This window comes from Drosophila mojavensis, unplaced genomic scaffold (genome assembly GCF_018153725.1).
Source record: "Drosophila mojavensis isolate 15081-1352.22 unplaced genomic scaffold, ASM1815372v1 contig_80, whole genome shotgun sequence".
NCBI lineage: Eukaryota > Metazoa > Arthropoda > Insecta > Diptera > Drosophilidae > Drosophila > Drosophila mojavensis.
The window spans coordinates 17,668-37,258 of NW_025318906.1; the positions used below are offsets into that span (position 1 = coordinate 17,668).

The 19,591-nt window shown below is 43.8% G+C and overlaps 2 protein-coding genes across 2 annotated transcripts; one reads left to right on the forward strand and one right to left on the reverse strand.

The window, feature by feature from the left end:
* Positions 1–867: 867 nt before the first annotated feature.
* LOC122757687 lies at positions 868–7,236 on the forward strand. Its single transcript, XM_044010719.1, has 2 exons — positions 868–1,007; positions 6,399–7,236. The coding sequence occupies exon 2, from the start codon at positions 6,514–6,516 to the stop codon at positions 7,135–7,137; it is 624 nt and encodes a 207-aa protein (XP_043866654.1). The 5' UTR covers positions 868–1,007; positions 6,399–6,513; the 3' UTR covers positions 7,138–7,236.
* Positions 7,237–12,949: 5,713 nt separating this feature from the next.
* Positions 12,950–19,345, reverse strand: LOC122757729. The gene is made up of 2 exons (XM_044010944.1): positions 19,279–19,345; positions 12,950–13,908 (listed from the first exon to the last, which is right to left on the reverse strand). Exon 2 carries the CDS (start codon positions 13,791–13,793, stop codon positions 13,014–13,016), a length of 780 nt encoding a protein of 259 aa, XP_043866879.1. The 5' UTR covers positions 13,794–13,908; positions 19,279–19,345; the 3' UTR covers positions 12,950–13,013.
* Between the last annotated feature and the right edge of the window lie 246 nt (positions 19,346–19,591).

Consider the following 19,591-nt stretch of genomic DNA (forward strand, 5'->3'; position numbering starts at 1 on the left):
CGCTCGATTACGGCAAGACGAGGTGGCCACCGTGCTGGTCGAGGTCGAGGCCGTGCTCAATTCGCGGCCAATGGTCGCTCCCAGCAGCAACCCCAACGACGGCGAAGTGCTCACGCCAGGGCACTTCCTGATAGGAGCAACGCTCGTGCCGCTGCCAATCGCGTCCACAGAGCCAGTCGACGACGTCAAGCTGACACTATTAAAAAGATGGCAGCTGACATCCAACATCAAGCGTCGATTTTGGAACGACTGGTCAAGGGACTACCTGCTCAGCCTGCAGCAGAAGTCAAAATGGACGAAGGAGAGACAGAACATACAGGTCGGAGCAGTCGTGCTCGTGGGAGAGGACAACGCTCCTCCACAACAGTGGATGCTAGGCGTGGTGACGGAAGCCATAGTCGGAGGAGATGGTAGAGTGCGCGTAATTGTCGTTAAGACAAAAAATGGCACATATAAAAGGGCAATTCATCGCGTTGCACCACTGCCACTCCACTAATACACCATGTTATTGAAGCCCTGCGGCCTTTCAACGCGGCCGATGTTAAGGCATTTGGATTGCCTTCTGAAATATTATTATATATTATTATAAGAAATTGAATTATTATGAATTATTAATTGAATTATTATCGAAATTGTATAGGTTAAGTACTTGAAGCTGAACCACTGTACAGAAAAGTTGTTATTGTACGCGCTAGCACGGGAGTGTCGCTCTCCAAAAGATCGCTCTCTCGCTGCTCGCTGTTAGATGCGCATAGGTGCGCTCTCTACTGTGCAAGCTGCGCTTGCGTTCATGTTAAATTTAATAAATTCAGTACAAAATTGAACACCGGTGCCAGCACTTCGTATATTTCAGAGAGACCGCAAGTTGCTGTCTACTTTTTTTTTATAAATATTATACACTGGCCATCGAAGGACCAGACTCCTTTTGGAAGGACATTTCTGGCGCCCCCGGGTGGACACTCTCTGGAATTGAAGGAAGCTGGATTATGGATTTTGTGGATAATCAGGGAAGTACATAAATACATAGAGCACATAGATGACCAAGTAATGCAAGCCATAAATAAATAAATGCATTACTTGAGACATACAAAATATTAATGTATGTACAATCTACGCCTATGTACATTGTGTTGAGCTTATTTCAAATTGAAATTTAAAAAAAATAAATAAAAATAATAATAAGGTGCATATTGACCTTTGATCTGCAAATAATTCAATCTCTATTGCCTCGCATAATCCAAGTTTTCTTTGGCGCCGCTAGTGTGTTACAGTTTTTTTGCTCATTTTCGTCTCGCACTTTCGTTTTGCGCTTGCGCTCACAGCTCGCTCTCGCTCGCACATATTAGTGCGCGCTCACTTTGCGCTCAGTGCATACTCACTTGCTATATCGTTTGCACTCGCGCTTACACAGCAAATTTCGCTTTAATTTACGCTCATCATTTGCATGCGCGCTTGCAATATCGTTTGCACTCGCGCTTGCACTTATAGTTGCGCTCTCGTTTTACTGTCTCGCTTGCACATATTAGTGCGCGCTCACTTTGCGCTCATTGCATACTCACTTGCAATATCGTTTGCACCCACGCTTGCACACGCAGCAGCGCTCTCGCTTTGCGCTCAAAACTTGCACTCTCGCTTTGCGCTCATTGTATGAGCTCGATCTGCACTTATATTTTGGCATTCATACCGGCGCGCTCTCGCTTATGAATGCATTGCACTCAGTCGCTCAACAGTCAAATATAACTCAATAGACCACTTGCCCAAATAGTCACTCAACATTTTGGTTGTTGTCTTCGCTATATCGTAACAGTCACTCAAGTATAGTTTAACACTGCCAGCGTAATATATTGAGATTTATTACGATCGCGCGCATTTGTTAACATTCTTGAATTGCTCTTCGCTTGTTGTCATACATTAAGTGAACTTTTATTTGTTTCGATTGAAATTGGTTTCAACTGAGCATCACTTATAGCATCATGACTAACAAGCGAGGAAAGAATAGGTCTATGGACGAGTCATCATCAGAGCGTGTCGAAGCTCTGTTGGCCGTTTACAAAAATGTTACAAACGACATAACACGCATTAATAAATCATTAAAAGATTACACTAAACCAGTAGAGCCATTTGAAATTGAATGTCGACTTGAGATATTGAACCGCTACATAGAAAAGGCCTTTAAGACACAACAAGAGTTGGACGACATTAACGCAGATTTAGTGCCTCGGTCAACGTTAGAAGATTTGTGTGTATCGACAAAAGCACTTCTTATGAAGCGAGGTAGTGATAGCCAACCTAAAAGTGAGAGTCCCGCTAACTCTACAATGATTAGCTCAGTGTCACATTCTAGGAATCTACCGAATATAAAGCTGCCAAAGTTTAGCGGAGAATATTCGGAATATAAGAATTTCATTGGACTTTTTGAGAGTTTAGTCGACAACGAGCCAGGGTTATCAAATATAGAAAAGTTTAACCACTTGTTGTCATGCTTGGACAAAGAAGCATTAGGCACTGTCAAGGCATATCAGGTGACAGATGCAAATTATCCAAAAGCGTTAGCTGCTTTAAAAAATGTGTACGACAATCAGTGTCTCATATTTTTTAACAGCATTTCAAAACTATTTGATCTCCACACATGTCCGAACCGTCAGCATCATCTTTGCGCATGCTGATAGACTCAGTCCGTGCCATTTACGAATCTCTTTTATCGCTAGGATCTGATAAGCAGATTTCGAATGCCATGCTCATCCATTTGGTAATGATGAAAGTGGACGCTGGCACGCGCTCTAGGTGGGAAGAGAATCTTGACTACAATAAGCTTCCATTGTGGCAAGATTGTGAAGCTGCCTTGAACAGACGGTATCAGCATTTAAGTGCTGAAGACTCATCTGGTCCACGTCGTAAGGTAGCTCAGGATAATAAGAAAAGAATTGGGAAAACTTCTCTAGCTGTCGCTCTGCCAAGTGAGCCGCAGAGTCCCAAATGCGTGTTTTGTAAAAAGAACGATCACTTCATTCACTCGTGCTCGTCGTTCGCAGCAATACCTTGCCAGAAACGTTTTACGTTCGCAAAGAGCTATCCGCTCTGTATAAATTGTTTGCGAACAGGACACTCAGTGGCTGCTTGCAAATCAGCCCACTGTCGTGTGTGCTCTAAGCCGCACCATACCATACTGCATAGATACAGCTCTGAAGCGGCTCAAAGTAGCTCAGCAGTTGTATCAGCAGTCCCTCGTGTCACTTCGTCACAGATTTCATCTGTAAATCACGCACGGATAGCCTCTGATCAAGTTCTTTTGGCAACTGCAGTTGTGAAGATAAAAGATCAATCTGGATCTTATCACTTAGCTAGAGCTTTATTAGATTCCGGCTCGCAAGTAAATTTCATAACTGAAGAACTGGCAAAACAGTTGAAATTAAAACGGCAAAGATCTGGGATTCAATTGTTGGGCATTGCTAATTGTCAGTCATCTGTTCGGCACAGCGTTCAAACTTCGATAGCGTCCCGAACGGACGACATAGAAATCCGAACAGACTTTGGTGTGTTACGTTCCATTTCGTCGTATCAACCAGAGAAGCACACTGAAGAGATCAAGGTACCTGATAATGTACAATTAGCTGATCCTCAATTCCACAAGCCGCAACGTATTGATTTGTTGCTCGGTGCTGATATCTTTTTTGATATATTAAGAGAAGGCAAAATAAAAGGATCCGATAACAACCCAACATTGCAATTGACTGCCTTTGGTTGGATTGTATCTGGTCGCTGCCGAACATTGAATGCAGCTACTAGTTCGTCGACTTTCATTAGCGTCGTAAACGACGACATAGCTATAGATTCAATAGTTCGCAAGTTCTGGGAGTTGGAAGAAAAGCCAAATACAATTAATTCGAATTTGTATACCCCAGAGCAACAACTGTGCGAGAAGTCATTTGTGGAGACTATTTGCCAAACTACCTCGGGTCGTTTCAGAGTGTCGCTGCCATTCAAATCAAGCCCACATTGTCTTGGTACGTCTTACGACACAGCCAAGCGACGATTTCTGGCCTTGGAAAGAAGAATGAGCAAGCAAGAAGACATTCGGCCAATGTATATTGACTTTATGAAAGAATACTTGGCCTTGGGTCACATGAGCCCAACTAACAATCAAATTCCGAGAGAGCCGCATTATTTCATCCCATATCAATGCGTGCTAAGACCGCACAGCGCATCCACTAAACTTCGAGTAGTGTTTGATGCCTCTAGCAAGTCCTCCTCTCAATTGTCGCTGAATGATCTACTCATGGTGGGTCCGACCATCCAGCCGCAGTTATGGGAGACTTTGCTAAGATTTCGACTTCGTCCTTGGGCTGCTACAGCAGACATCGCTAAAATGTACCGTCAAATTGAACTTGACGAGTCCCACCGCAACTTTCAACTTATTGTGTGGAGGGAAACGCCCACTGATCCGTTACAAATCTTTCGATTAAACACAGTAACGTACGGGACAGCGACTGCTCCATTCTTAGCAATTCGATGTTTAAAACATCTAAGCGACTTGCATGCTTCCACTCATCCAGCTGCTGCAAGATCGTTAGCCCGAGATTTCTATGTTGATGACCTGTTGACAGGAGCAGATAGCGTCGAAGAATTGTGCTTGTTGCATCGAGACTTGATCGCAATTCTTCAAAAGTTTGGATTTCCTCTCACAAAATGGTCGTCCAATTGTAAACAACTCGCAGCACAACCAGCTAGAAACGATATAGTTATTGGTCATCAAGAGGACACAAAAACATTGGGATTAATTTGGAATCCAATGAATGACAGCTTTAGATATTCCATGAACTGTCCAGTAGAAGTTCAACAGACCAAAAGATCCGTTTTGTCATTTGTAGCAAGGTTATACGACCCCTTAGGTTTGTTAAGTCCGATCGTAACTCGTGCGAAGGTCCTTTTACAGGAAATGTGGTTGCACAAACTTGGGTGGGATGACCAATTGCCTGTTCAAATGAGGCAAGAATTTGAGGCAGTAACTAGCTGTTTCTCAAATCTAAACTCGTTGCATATACCTCGTTACGTTGGCACACTTAAATCGAAAGGATGTCAAATCCATGGATTTGCTGATGCCTCAACGAGAGCTTACGGTTGTTGTTTATACGTAAGAATGCAAACAGATAAGGGTATCACTACCAGGCTGCTAGTCGCTAAATCTAAGGTAGCGCCCTTGAAAACAAAATCTGTTCCGCGGCTGGAGTTGTGTGCTGCAGAATTGTTAGCTACCTTATGGGATGCGGTAAGGAAAGTACTTGATTGTCCTATTAATCAAGTCACATTTTGGTCAGACTCTGAGGTGGTGCTTCATTGGCTGCGAATGCATTCATCTAGCTTGAACACATTCGTTGCTAATCGCGTTGCAACCATCCAAGAGTCGACAACTAATGTATCTTGGCGTCATGTACCAACGAAAGACAACCCAGCAGATATTGTATCTCGGGGATGTTCAGTTGAGGAGCTTAAAACATCATTGTGGTTTTGCGGACCAGGATTTTTAAAGCTCTCTGACACATGGTGGCCAGCCAACCCACAAATCACCCTATCAAAGGAGTTAGAGCTGCTAGAGAAGCGTAGAACTGCAATTACTATGATCGCGGTCGATGAGGTAGCAAATCCTATCGTACATCTTATTGAGTCAACGTCATCATTTTCTAAGCTAATCCGCATCGTTGCCTATATGTTCCGCTTTATCAATGGAAAACAAGAAAGTCATTCTTCACTTGTTCCTACAGCTTCTGAGTTAAGCTTCGCATTCCTTGCAGTTATATCTGTAATTCAACACATTGAATTCAGCGAAGAAATAAAGAAAATAAAGAAGTCAGTCGTGTTGCAACCGTCATTGCAAAAACTGACACCATTTTTGCACCCACATCAGCATGGCAGGCGTATGTTATGGTTGCTACGAGTAGGAGGTCGTTTATTGAAGGCACCATTAGCACATAATGCCAAATTCCCATTGTTGCTTCCAAAAAATGTCGTTTCGTAACGCTTTATTTGGAGCATTTGCATCGCTCTCATTGCCACGCCAATCCCCTAGTACTAATGGGCCTGCTTCGTCAGCAGGTTTGGCTGGTCAATGCTCGACAGGCTTGCAGTGCAGTAGTCCGAAAATGTGTACATTGTTTTCGCTACAAGCCGAAACTCTTATCCCAAATAATGGGCAATCTTCCCGCTGATCGCTTACATGGAAATAGGCCATTTGAGATCAGTGGAGTGGACTTTTGCGGTCCAATACTAGTTTCGCTGGGAATTCGGGGCAAATCGCCAGTCAAAATGTATATTGCCATATTTGTTTGCTTTACTTCGAAGGCAGTGCATCTTGAATTAGTCACCGATTTAACCACAAATTCATTTCTAATGTGTTTATCCAGGTTCGTTGGTCGACGTGGGCTTGTCCGGAAGCTGTACTGCGACAATGCCACCAATTTCGTGGGTGCTGCACGCACGCTGGACCTCAAAGCTACGTTCCATGGCAACACAGCGGACATGGAAATGTTTGCTGCGGAGCGGGGCATGGAGTTTGTATTCATCCCTCCTCGAGCGCCGCATTTTGGCGGCCTTTGGGAAGCGGCGGTGAAATCCGCCAAAGGTTTGCTGCTGAAAGCGATGGGCAGCGCTCGATTACGGCAAGACGAGGTGGCCACCGTGCTGGTCGAGGTCGAGGCCGTGCTCAATTCGCGGCCAATGGTCGCTCCCAGCAGCAACCCCAACGACGGCGAAGTGCTCACGCCAGGGCACTTCCTGATAGGAGCAACGCTCGTGCCGCTGCCAATCGCGTCCACAGAGCCAGTCGACGACGTCAAGCTGACACTATTAAAAAGATGGCAGCTGACATCCAACATCAAGCGTCGATTTTGGAACGACTGGTCAAGGGACTACCTGCTCAGCCTGCAGCAGAAGTCAAAATGGACGAAGGAGAGACAGAACATACAGGTCGGAGCAGTCGTGCTCGTGGGAGAGGACAACGCTCCTCCACAACAGTGGATGCTAGGCGTGGTGACGGAAGCCATAGTCGGAGGAGATGGTAGAGTGCGCGTAATTGTCGTTAAGACAAAAAATGGCACATATAAAAGGGCAATTCATCGCGTTGCACCACTGCCACTCCACTAATACACCATGTTATTGAAGCCCTGCGGCCTTTCAACGCGGCCGATGTTAAGGCATTTGGATATTTGCCTTCTGAAATATTATTATATTATTATAAGAAATTGAATTATTATGAATTATTAATTGAATTATTATCGAAATTGTATAGGTTAAGTAATTGAAGCTGAACCACTGTACAGAGAAGTTGTTATTGTACGCGCTAGCACGGGAGTGTCGCTCTCCAAAAGATCGCTCTCTCGCTGCTCGCTGTTAGATGCGCATAGGTGCGCTCTCTACTGTGCAAGCTGCGCTTGCGTTCATGTTAAATTTAATAAATTCAGTACAAAATTGAACACCGGTGCCAGCACTTCGTATATTTCAGAGAGACCGCAAGTTGCTGTCTACTTTTTTTTATAAATATTATACACTGGCCATCGAAGGACCAGACTCCTTTTGGAAGGACATTCTTGTTTTAAGAGCGAAAATTTTGACATTTTGGCGCGCCCCGGGTGGACACTCTCTGGAATTGAAGGAAGCTGGATTATGGATTTTGTGGATAATCAGGGAAGTACATAAATACATAGAGCACATAGATGACCAAGTAATGCAAGCCATAAATAAATAAATGCATTACTTGAGACATACAAAATATTAATGTATGTACAATCTACGCCTATGTACATTGTGTTGAGCTTATTTCAAATTGAAATTTAAAAAAAATAAATAAAAATAATAATAAGGTGCATATTGACCTTTGATCTGCAAATAATTCAATCTCTATTGCCTCGCATAATCCAAGTTTTCTTTGGCGCCGCTAGTGTGTTACAGTTTTTTTGCTCATTTTCGTCTCGCACTTTCGTTTTGCGCTTGCGCTCACAGCTCGCTCTCGCTCGCACATAAAAGTTCGTTCTCGCTTGCACAGATAATTGCGCTCTTAATTTACGCTCTTCATTTGCATGCGCGCTTGCAATATCGTTTGCACTCGCGCTTGCACTTATAGTTGCGCTCTCGTTTTACTGTCTCGCTTGCACATATTAGTGCGCGCTCACTTTGCGCTCAGTGCATACTCACTTGCTATATCGTTTGCACTCGCGCTTACACAGCAAATTTCGCTTTAATTTACGCTCATCATTTGCATGCGCGCTTGCAATATCGTTTGCACTCGCGCTTGCACTTATAGTTGCGCTCTCGTTTTACTGTCTCGCTTGCACATATTAGTGCGCGCTCACTTTGCGCTCATTGCATACTCACTTGCAATATCGTTTGCACCCACGCTTGCACACGCAGCAGCGCTCTCGCTTTGCGCTCAAAACGTGCGCTCGTCACTTGGATATATTTTCGCTCAAAACTTGCACTCTCGCTTTGCGCTCATTGTATGAGCTCGATCTGCACTTATATTTTGGCATTCATACCGGCGCGCTCTCGCTTGTGAATGCATTGCACTCAGTCGCTCAACAGTCAAATATAACTCAATAGACCACTTGCCCAAATAGTCACTCAACATTTTGGTTGTTGTCTTCGCTATATCGTATCAACTGTCTGTAACAGTCACTCAAGTATAGTTTAACACTGCCAGCGTAATATATTGAGATTTATTACGATCGCGCGCATTTGTTAACATTCTTGAATTGCTCTTCGCTTGTTGTCATACATTAAGTGAACTTTTATTTGTTTCGATTGAAATTGGTTTCAACTGAGCATCACTTATAGCATCATGACTAACAAGCGAGGAAAGAATAGGTCTATGGACGAGTCATCATCAGAGCGTGTCGAAGCTCTGTTGGCCGTTTACAAAAATGTTACAAACGACATAACACGCATTAATAAATCATTAAAAGATTACACTAAACCAGTAGAGCCATTTGAAATTGAATGTCGACTTGAGATATTGAACCGCTACATAGAAAAGGCCTTTAAGACACAACAAGAGTTGGACGACATTAACGCAGATTTAGTGCCTCGGTCAACGTTAGAAGATTTGTGTGTATCGACAAAGGCACTTCTTATGAAGCGAGGTAGTGATAGCCAACCTAAAAGTGAGAGTCCCGCTAACTCTACAATGATTAGCTCAGTGTCACATTCTAGGAATCTACCGAATATAAAGCTGCCAAAGTTTAGCGGAGAATATTCGGAATATAAGAATTTCATTGGACTTTTTGAGAGTTTAGTCGACAACGAGCCAGGGTTATCAAATATAGAAAAGTTTAACCACTTGTTGTCATGCTTGGACAAAGAAGCATTAGGCACTGTCAAGGCATATCAGGTGACAGATGCAAATTATCCAAAAGCGTTAGCTGCTTTAAAAAATGTGTACGACAATCAGTGTCTCATATTTTTTAACAGCATTTCAAAACTATTTGATCTCCCACACATGTCCGAACCGTCAGCATCATCTTTGCGCATGCTGATAGACTCAGTCCGTGCCATTTACGAATCTCTTTTATCGCTAGGATCTGATAAGCAGATTTCGAATGCCATGCTCATCCATTTGGTAATGATGAAAGTGGACGCTGGCACGCGCTCTAGGTGGGAAGAGAATCTTGACTACAATAAGCTTCCATTGTGGCAAGATTGTGAAGCTGCCTTGAACAGACGGTATCAGCATTTAAGTGCTGAAGACTCATCTGGTCCACGTCGTAAGGTAGCTCAGGATAATAAGAAAAGAATTGGGAAAACTTCTCTAGCTGTCGCTCTGCCAAGTGAGCCGCAGAGTCCCAAATGCGTGTTTTTTTAAAAAAGAACGATCACTTCATTCACTCGTGCTCGTCGTTCGCAGCAATACCTTGCCAGAAACGTTTTACGTTCGCAAAGAGCTATCCGCTCTGTATAAATTGTTTGCGAACAGGACACTCAGTGGCTGCTTGCAAATCAGCCCACTGTCGTGTGTGCTCTAAGCCGCACCATACCATACTGCATAGATACAGCTCTGAAGCGGCTCAAAGTAGCTCAGCAGTTGTATCAGCAGTCCCTCGTGTCACTTCGTCACAGATTTCATCTGTAAATCACGCACGGATAGCCTCTGATCAAGTTCTTTTGGCAACTGCAGTTGTGAAGATAAAAGATCAATCTGGATCTTATCACTTAGCTAGAGCTTTATTAGATTCCGGCTCGCAAGTAAATTTCATAACTGAAGAACTGGCAAAACAGTTGAAATTAAAACGGCAAAGATCTGGGATTCAATTGTTGGGCATTGCTAATTGTCAGTCATCTGTTCGGCACAGCGTTCAAACTTCGATAGCGTCCCGAACGGACGACATAGAAATCCGAACAGACTTTGGTGTGTTACGTTCCATTTCGTCGTATCAACCAGAGAAGCACACTGAAGAGATCAAGGTACCTGATAATGTACAATTAGCTGATCCTCAATTCCACAAGCCGCAACGTATTGATTTGTTGCTCGGTGCTGATATCTTTTTGATATATTAAGAGAAGGCAAAATAAAAGGATCCGATAACAACCCAACATTGCAATTGACTGCCTTTGGTTGGATTGTATCTGGTCGCTGCCGAACATTGAATGCAGCTACTAGTTCGTCGACTTTCATTAGCGTCGTAAACGACGACATAGCTATAGATTCAATAGTTCGCAAGTTCTGGGAGTTGGAAGAAAAGCCAAATACAATTAATTCGAATTTGTATACCCCAGAGCAACAACTGTGCGAGAAGTCATTTGTGGAGATTATTTGCCAAACTACCTCGGGTCGTTTCAGAGTGTCGCTGCCATTCAAATCAAGCCCACATTGTCTTGGTACGTCTTACGACACAGCCAAGCGACGATTTCTGGCCTTGGAAAGAAGAATGAGCAAGCAAGAAGACATTCGGCCAATGTATATTGACTTTATGAAAGAATACTTGGCCTTGGGTCACATGAGCCCAACTAACAATCAAATTCCGAGAGAGCCGCATTATTTCATCCCATATCAATGCGTGCTAAGACCGCACAGCGCATCCACTAAACTTCGAGTAGTGTTTGATGCCTCTAGCAAGTCCTCCTCTCAATTGTCGCTGAATGATCTACTCATGGTGGGTCCGACCATCCAGCCGCAGTTATGGGAGACTTTGCTAAGATTTCGACTTCGTCCTTGGGCTGCTACAGCAGACATCGCTAAAATGTACCGTCAAATTGAACTTGACGAGTCCCACCGCAACTTTCAACTTATTGTGTGGAGGGAAACGCCCACTGATCCGTTACAAATCTTTCGATTAAACACAGTAACGTACGGGACAGCGACTGCTCCATTCTTAGCAATTCGATGTTTAAAACATCTAAGCGACTTGCATGCTTCCACTCATCCAGCTGCTGCAAGATCGTTAGCCCGAGATTTCTATGTTGATGACCTGTTGACAGGAGCAGATAGCGTCGAAGAATTGTGCTTGTTGCATCGAGACTTGATCGCAATTCTTCAAAAGTTTGGATTTCCTCTCACAAAATGGTCGTCCAATTGTAAACAACTCGCAGCACAACCAGCTAGAAACGATATAGTTATTGGTCATCAAGAGGACACAAAAACATTGGGATTAATTTGGAATCCAATGAATGACAGCTTTAGATATTCCATGAACTGTCCAGTAGAAGTTCAACAGACCAAAAGATCCGTTTTGTCATTTGTAGCAAGGTTATACGACCCCTTAGGTTTGTTAAGTCCGATCGTAACTCGTGCGAAGGTCCTTTTACAGGAAATGTGGTTGCACAAACTTGGGTGGGATGACCAATTGCCTGTTCAAATGAGGCAAGAATTTGAGGCAGTAACTAGCTGTTTCTCCAAATCTAAACTCGTTGCATATACCTCGTTACGTTGGCACACTTAAATCGAAAGGATGTCAAATCCATGGATTTGCTGATGCCTCAACGAGAGCTTACGGTTGTTGTTTATACGTAAGAATGCAAACAGATAAGGGTATCACTACCAGGCTGCTAGTCGCTAAATCTAAGGTAGCGCCCTTGAAAACAAAATCTGTTCCGCGGCTGGAGTTGTGTGCTGCAGAATTGTTAGCTACCTTATGGGATGCGGTAAGGAAAGTACTTGATTGTCCTATTAATCAAGTCACATTTTGGTCAGACTCTGAGGTGGTGCTTCATTGGCTGCGAATGCATTCATCTAGCTTGAACACATTCGTTGCTAATCGCGTTGCAACCATCCAAGAGTTGACAACTAATGTATCTTGGCGTCATGTACCAACGAAAGACAACCCAGCAGATATTGTATCTCGGGGATGTTCAGTTGAGGAGCTTAAAACATCATTGTGGTTTTGCGGACCAGGATTTTTAAAGCTCTCTGACACATTGTGGCCAGCCAACCCACAAATCACCCTATCAAAGGAGTTAGAGCTGCTAGAGAAGCGTAGAACTGCAATTACTATGATCGCGGTCGATGAGGTAGCAAATCCTATCGTACATCTTATTGAGTCAACGTCATCATTTTCTAAGCTAATCCGCATCGTTGCCTATATGTTCCGCTTTATCAATGGAAAACAAGAAAGTCATTCTTCACTTGTTCCTACAGCTTCTGAGTTAAGCTTCGCATTCCTTGCAGTTATATCTGTAATTCAACACATTGAATTCAGCGAAGAAATAAAGAAAATAAAGAAGTCAGTCGTGTTGCAACCGTCATTGCAAAAACTGACACCATTTTTGCACCCACATCAGCATGGCAGGCGTATGTTATGGTTGCTACGAGTAGGAGGTCGTTTATTGAAGGCACCATTAGCACATAATGCCAAATTCCCATTGTTGCTTCCAAAAAAATGTCGTTTCGTAACGCTTTATTTGGAGCATTTGCATCGCTCTCATTGCCACGCCAATCCCCTAGTACTAATGGGCCTGCTTCGTCAGCAGGTTTGGCTGGTCAATGCTCGACAGGCTTGCAGTGCAGTAGTCCGAAAATGTGTACATTGTTTTCGCTACAAGCCGAAACTCTTATCCCAAATAATGGGCAATCTTCCCGCTGATCGCTTACATGGAAATAGGCCATTTGAGATCAGTGGAGTGGACTTTTGCGGTCCAATACTAGTTTCGCTGGGAATTCGGGGCAAATCGCCAGTCAAAATGTATATTGCCATATTTGTTTGCTTTACTTCGAAGGCAGTGCATCTTGAATTAGTCACCGATTTAACCACAAATTCATTTCTAATGTGTTTATCCAGGTTCGTTGGTCGACGTGGGCTTGTCCGGAAGCTGTACTGCGACAATGCCACCAATTTCGTGGGTGCTGCACGCACGCTGGACCTCAAAGCTACGTTCCATGGCAACACAGCGGACATGGAAATGTTTGCTGCGGAGCGGGGCATGGAGTTTGTATTCATCCCTCCTCGAGCGCCGCATTTTGGCGGCCTTTGGGAAGCGGCGGTGAAATCCGCCAAAGGTTTGCTGCTGAAAGCGATGGGCAGCGCTCGATTACGGCAAGACGAGGTGGCCACCGTGCTGGTCGAGGTCGAGGCCGTGAGCACTTCGCCGTCGTTGGGGTTGCTGCTGGGAGCGACCATTGGCCGCGAATTGAGCACGGCCTCGACCTCGACCAGCACGGTGGCCACCTCGTCTTGCCGTAATCGAGCGCTGCCCATCGCTTTCAGCAGCAAACCTTTGGCGGATTTCACCGCCGCTTCCCAAAGGCCGCCAAAATGCGGCGCTCGAGGAGGGATGAATACAAACTCCATGCCCCGCTCCGCAGCAAACATTTCCATGTCCGCTGTGTTGCCATGGAACGTAGCTTTGAGGTCCAGCGTGCGTGCAGCACCCACGAAATTGGTGGCATTGTCGCAGTACAGCTTCCGGACAAGCCCACGTCGACCAACGAACCTGGATAAACACATTAGAAATGAATTTGTGGTTAAATCGGTGACTAATTCAAGATGCACTGCCTTCGAAGTAAAGCAAACAAATATGGCAATATACATTTTGACTGGCGATTTGCCCCGAATTCCCAGCGAAACTAGTATTGGACCGCAAAAGTCCACTCCACTGATCTCAAATGGCCTATTTCCATGTAAGCGATCAGCGGGAAGATTGCCCATTATTTGGGATAAGAGTTTCGGCTTGTAGCGAAAACAATGTACACATTTTCGGACTACTGCACTGCAAGCCTGTCGAGCATTGACCAGCCAAACCTGCTGACGAAGCAGGCCCATTAGTACTAGGGGATTGGCGTGGCAATGAGAGCGATGCAAATGCTCCAAATAAAGCGTTACGAAACGACACTTTTTTGGAAGCAATAATGGGAATTTGGCATTATGTGCTAATGGTGCCTTCAATAAACGACCTCGACGACAACCATAACATACGCCTGCCATGCTGATGTGGGTGCAAAAACGGTGTCAGTTTTTGCAATGACGGTTACAACACGACTGACTTCTTTATTTTCTTTATTTCTTCGCTGAATTCAATGTGTTGAATTACAGATATAACTGCAAGGAATGCGAAGCTTAAATCAGAAGCTGTAGGAACAAGTGAAGAATGACTTTCTTGTTTTCCATTGATAAAGCGGAACATATAGGCAACGATGCGGATTAGCTTAGAAAATGATGACGTTGACTCAATAAGATGTACGATAGGATTTGCTACCTCATCGACCGCGATCATAGTAATTGCAGTTCTACGCTTCTCTAGCAGCTCTAACTCCTTTGATAGGGTGATTTGTGGGTTGGCTGGCCACAATGTGTCAGAGAGCTTTAAAAATCCTGGTCCGCAAAACCACAATGATGTTTTAAGCTCCTCAACTGAACATCCCCGAGATACAATATCTGCTGGGTTGTCTTTCGTTGGTACATGACGCCAAGATACATTAGTTGTCAACTCTTGGATGGTTGCAACGCGATTAGCAACGAATGTGTTCAAGCTAGATGAATGCATTCGCAGCCAATGAAGCACCACCTCAGAGTCTGACCAAAATGTGACTTGATTAATAGGACAATCAAGTACTTTCCTTACCGCATCCCATAAGGTAGCTAACAATTCTGCAGCACACAACTCCAGCCGCGGAACAGATTTTGTTTTCAAGGGCGCTACCTTAGATTTAGCGACTAGCAGCCTGGTAGTGATACCCTTATCTGTTTGCATTCTTACGTATAAACAACAACCGTAAGCTCTCGTTGAGGCATCAGCAAATCCATGGATTTGACATCCTTTCGATTTAAGTGTGCCAACGTAACGAGGTATATGCAACGAGTTTAGATTTGAGAAACAGCTAGTTACTGCCTCAAATTCTTGCCTCATTTGAACAGGCAATTGGTCATCCCACCCAAGTTTGTGCAACCACATTTCCTGTAAAAGGACCTTCGCACGAGTTACGATCGGACTTAACAAACCTAAGGGGTCGTATAACCTTGCTACAAATGACAAAACGGATCTTTTGGTCTGTTGAACTTCTACTGGACAGTTCATGGAATATCTAAAGCTGTCATTCATTGGATTCCAAATTAATCCCAATGTTTTTGTGTCCTCTTGATGACCAATAACTATATCGTTTCTAGCTGGTTGTGCTGCGAGTTGTTTACAATTGGACGACCATTTTGTGAGAGGAAATCCAAACTTTTGAAGAATTGCGATCAAGTCTCGATGCAACAAGCACAATTCTTCGACGCTATCTGCTCCTGTCAACAGGTCATCAACATAGAAATCTCGGGCTAACGATCTTGCAGCAGCTGGATGAGTGGAAGCATGCAAGTCGCTTAGATGTTTTAAACATCGAATTGCTAAGAATGGAGCAGTCGCTGTCCCGTACGTTACTGTGTTTAATCGAAAGATTTGTAACGGATCAGTGGGCGTTTCCCTCCACACAATAAGTTGAAAGTTGCGGTGGGACTCGTCAAGTTCAATTTGACGGTACATTTTAGCGATGTCTGCTGTAGCAGCCCAAGGACGAAGTCGAAATCTTAGCAAAGTCTCCCATAACTGCGGCTGGATGGTCGGACCCACCATGAGTAGATCATTCAGCGACAATTGAGAGGAGGACTTGCTAGAGGCATCAAACACTACTCGAAGTTTAGTGGATGCGCTGTGCGGTCTTAGCACGCATTGATATGGGATGAAATAATGCGGCTCTCTCGGAATTTGATTGTTAGTTGGGCTCATGTGACCCAAGGCCAAGTATTCTTTCATAAAGTCAATATACATTGGCCGAATGTCTTCTTGCTTGCTCATTCTTCTTTCCAAGGCCAGAAATCGTCGCTTGGCTGTGTCGTAAGACGTACCAAGACAATGTGGGCTTGATTTGAATGGCAGCGACACTCTGAAACGACCCGAGGTAGTTTGGCAAATAGTCTCCACAAATGACTTCTCGCACAGTTGTTGCTCTGGGGTATACAAATTCGAATTAATTGTATTTGGCTTTTCTTCCAACTCCCAGAACTTGCGAACTATTGAATCTATAGCTATGTCGTCGTTTACGACGCTAATGAAAGTCGACGAACTAGTAGCTGCATTCAATGTTCGGCAGCGACCAGATACAATCCAACCAAAGGCAGTCAATTGCAATGTTGGGTTGTTATCGGATCCTTTTATTTTGCCTTCTCTTAATATATCAAAAGATATCAGCACCGAGCAACAAATCAATACGTTGCGGCTTGTGGAATTGAGGATCAGCTAATTGTACATTATCAGGTACCTTGATCTCTTCAGTGTGCTTCTCTGGTTGATACGACGAAATGGAACGTAACACACCAAAGTCTGTTCGGATTTCTATGTCGTCCGTTCGGGACGCTATCGAAGTTTGAACGCTGTGCCGAACAGATGACTGACAATTAGCAATGCCCAACAATTGAATCCCAGATCTTTGCCGTTTTAATTTCAACTGTTTTGCCAGTTCTTCAGTTATGAAATTTACTTGCGAGCCGGAATCTAATAAAGCTCTAGCTAAGTGATAAGATCCAGATTGATCTTTTATCTTCACAACTGCAGTTGCCAAAAGAACTTGATCAGAGGCTATCCGTGCGTGATTTACAGATGAAATCTGTGACGAAGTGACACGAGGGACTGCTGATACAACTGCTGAGCTACTTTGAGCCGCTTCAGAGCTGTATCTATGCAGTATGGTATGGTGCGGCTTAGAGCACACACGACAGTGGGCTGATTTGCAAGCAGCCACTGAGTGTCCTGTTCGCAAACAATTTATACAGAGCGGATAGCTCTTTTGCGAACGTAAAACGTTTCTGGCAAGGTATTGCTGCGAACGACGAGCACGAGTGAATGAAGTGATCGTTCTTTTTACAAAACACGCATTTGGGACTCTGCGGCTCACTTGGCAGAGCGACAGCTAGAGAAGTTTTCCCAATTCTTTTCTTATTATCCTGAGCTACCTTACGACGTGGACCAGATGAGTCTTCAGCACTTAAATGCTGATACCGTCTGTTCAAGGCAGCTTCACAATCTTGCCACAATGGAAGCTTATTGTAGTCAAGATTCTCTTCCCACCTAGAGCGCGTGCCAGCGTCCACTTTCATCATTACCAAATGGATGAGCATGGCATTCGAAATCTGCTTATCAGATCCTAGCGATAAAAGAGATTCGTAAATGGCACGGACTGAGTCTATCAGCATGCGCAAAGATGATGCTGACGGTTCGGACATGTGTGGGAGATCGAATAGTTTTGAAATACACTGATTGTCGTACACATTTTTTAAAGCAGCTAACGCTTTTGGATAATTTGCATCTGTCACCTGATATGCCTTGACAGTGCCTAATGCTTCTTTGTCCAAGCATGACAACAAGTGGTTAAACTTTTCTATATTTGATAACCCTGGCTCGTTGTCGACTAAACTCTCAAAGAGTCCAATGAAATTCTTATATTCCGAATATTCTCCGCTAAACTTTGGCAGCTTTATATTCGGTAGATTCCTAGAATGTGACACTGAGCTAATCATTGTAGAGTTAGCGGGACTCTCACTTTTAGGTTGGCTATCACTACCTCGCTTCATAAGAAGTGCTTTTGTCGATACACACAAATCTTCTAACGTTGACCGAGGCACTAAATCTGCGTTAATGTCGTCCAACTCTTGTTGTGTCTTAAAGGCCTTTTCTATGTAGCGGTTCAATATCTCAAGTCGACATTCAATTTCAAATGGCTCTACTGGTTTAGTGTAATCTTTTAATGATTTATTAATGCGTGTTATGTCGTTTGTAACATTTTTGTAAACGGCCAACAGAGCTTCGACACGCTCTGATGATGACTCGTCCATAGACCTATTCTTTCCTCGCTTGTTAGTCATGATGCTATAAGTGATGCTCAGTTGAAACCAATTTCAATCGAAACAAATAAAAGTTCACTTAATGTATGACAACAAGCGAAGAGCAATTCAAGAATGTTAACAAATGCGCGCGATCGTAATAAATCTCAATATATTACGCTGGCAGTGTTAAACTATACTTGAGTGACTGTTACGATATAGCGAAGACAACAACCAAAATGTTGAGTGACTATTTGGGCAAGTGGTCTATTGAGTTATATTTGACTGTTGAGCGACTGAGTGCAATGCATTCATAAGCGAGAGCGCGCCGGTATGAATGCCAAAATATAAGTGCAGATCGAGCTCATACAATGAGCGCAAAGCGAGGAGTGCAAGTTTTGAGCGCAAAGCGAGAGCGCTGCTGCGTGTGCAAGCGTGGGTGCAAACGATATTGCAAGTGAGTATGCAATGAGCGCAAAGTGAGCGCGCACTAATATGTGCAAGCGAGACAGTAAAACGAGAGCGCAACTATAAGTGCAAGCGCGAGTGCAAACGATATTGCAAGCGCGCATGCAAATGATGAGCGTAAATTAAAGCGAAATTTGCTGTGTAAGCGCGAGTGCAAACGATATAGCAAGTGAGTATGCACTGAGCGCAAAGTGAGCGCGCACTAATATGTGCGAGCGAGAGCGAGCTGTGAGCGCAAGCGCAAAACGAAAGTGCGAGACGAAAATGAGCAAAAAAACTGTAACACACTAGCGGCGCCAAAGAAAACTTGGATTATGCGAGGCAATAGAGATTGAATTATTTGCAGATCAAAGGTCAATATGCACCTTATTATTATTTTTATTTATTTTTTTTAAATTTCAATTTGAAATAAGCTCAACACAATGTACATAGGCGTAGATTGTACATACATTAATATTTTGTATGTCTCAAGTAATGCATTTATTTATTTATGGCTTGCATTACTTGGTCATCTATGTGCTCTATGTATTTATGTACTTCCCTGATTATCCACAAAATCCATAATCCAGCTTCCTTCAATTCCAGAGAGTGTCCACCCGGGGGCGCCAAAAAATAAAAACAAAAATGTCCTTCCAAAAGGAGTCTGGTCCTTCGATGGCCAGTGTATAATATTTATAAAAAAAAGTAGACAGCAACTTGCGGTCTCTCTGAAATATACGAAGTGCTGGCACCGGTGTTCAATTTTGTACTGAATTTATTAAATTTAACATGAACGCAAGCGCAGCTTGCACAGTAGAGAGCGCACCTATGCGCATCTAACAGCGAGCAGCGAGAGAGCGATCTTTTGGAGAGCG

What these genes read in the sequence shown, in the direction of transcription:
- LOC122757687 (XM_044010719.1), top strand. Translation starts at nt 6,514, where the DNA reads ATGGAAATGTTTGCTGCGGAGCGGGGCATGGAGTTTGTATTCATCCCT.
- LOC122757729 (XM_044010944.1), bottom strand. Translation starts at nt 13,793, where the DNA reads ATGGAAATGTTTGCTGCGGAGCGGGGCATGGAGTTTGTATTCATCCCT.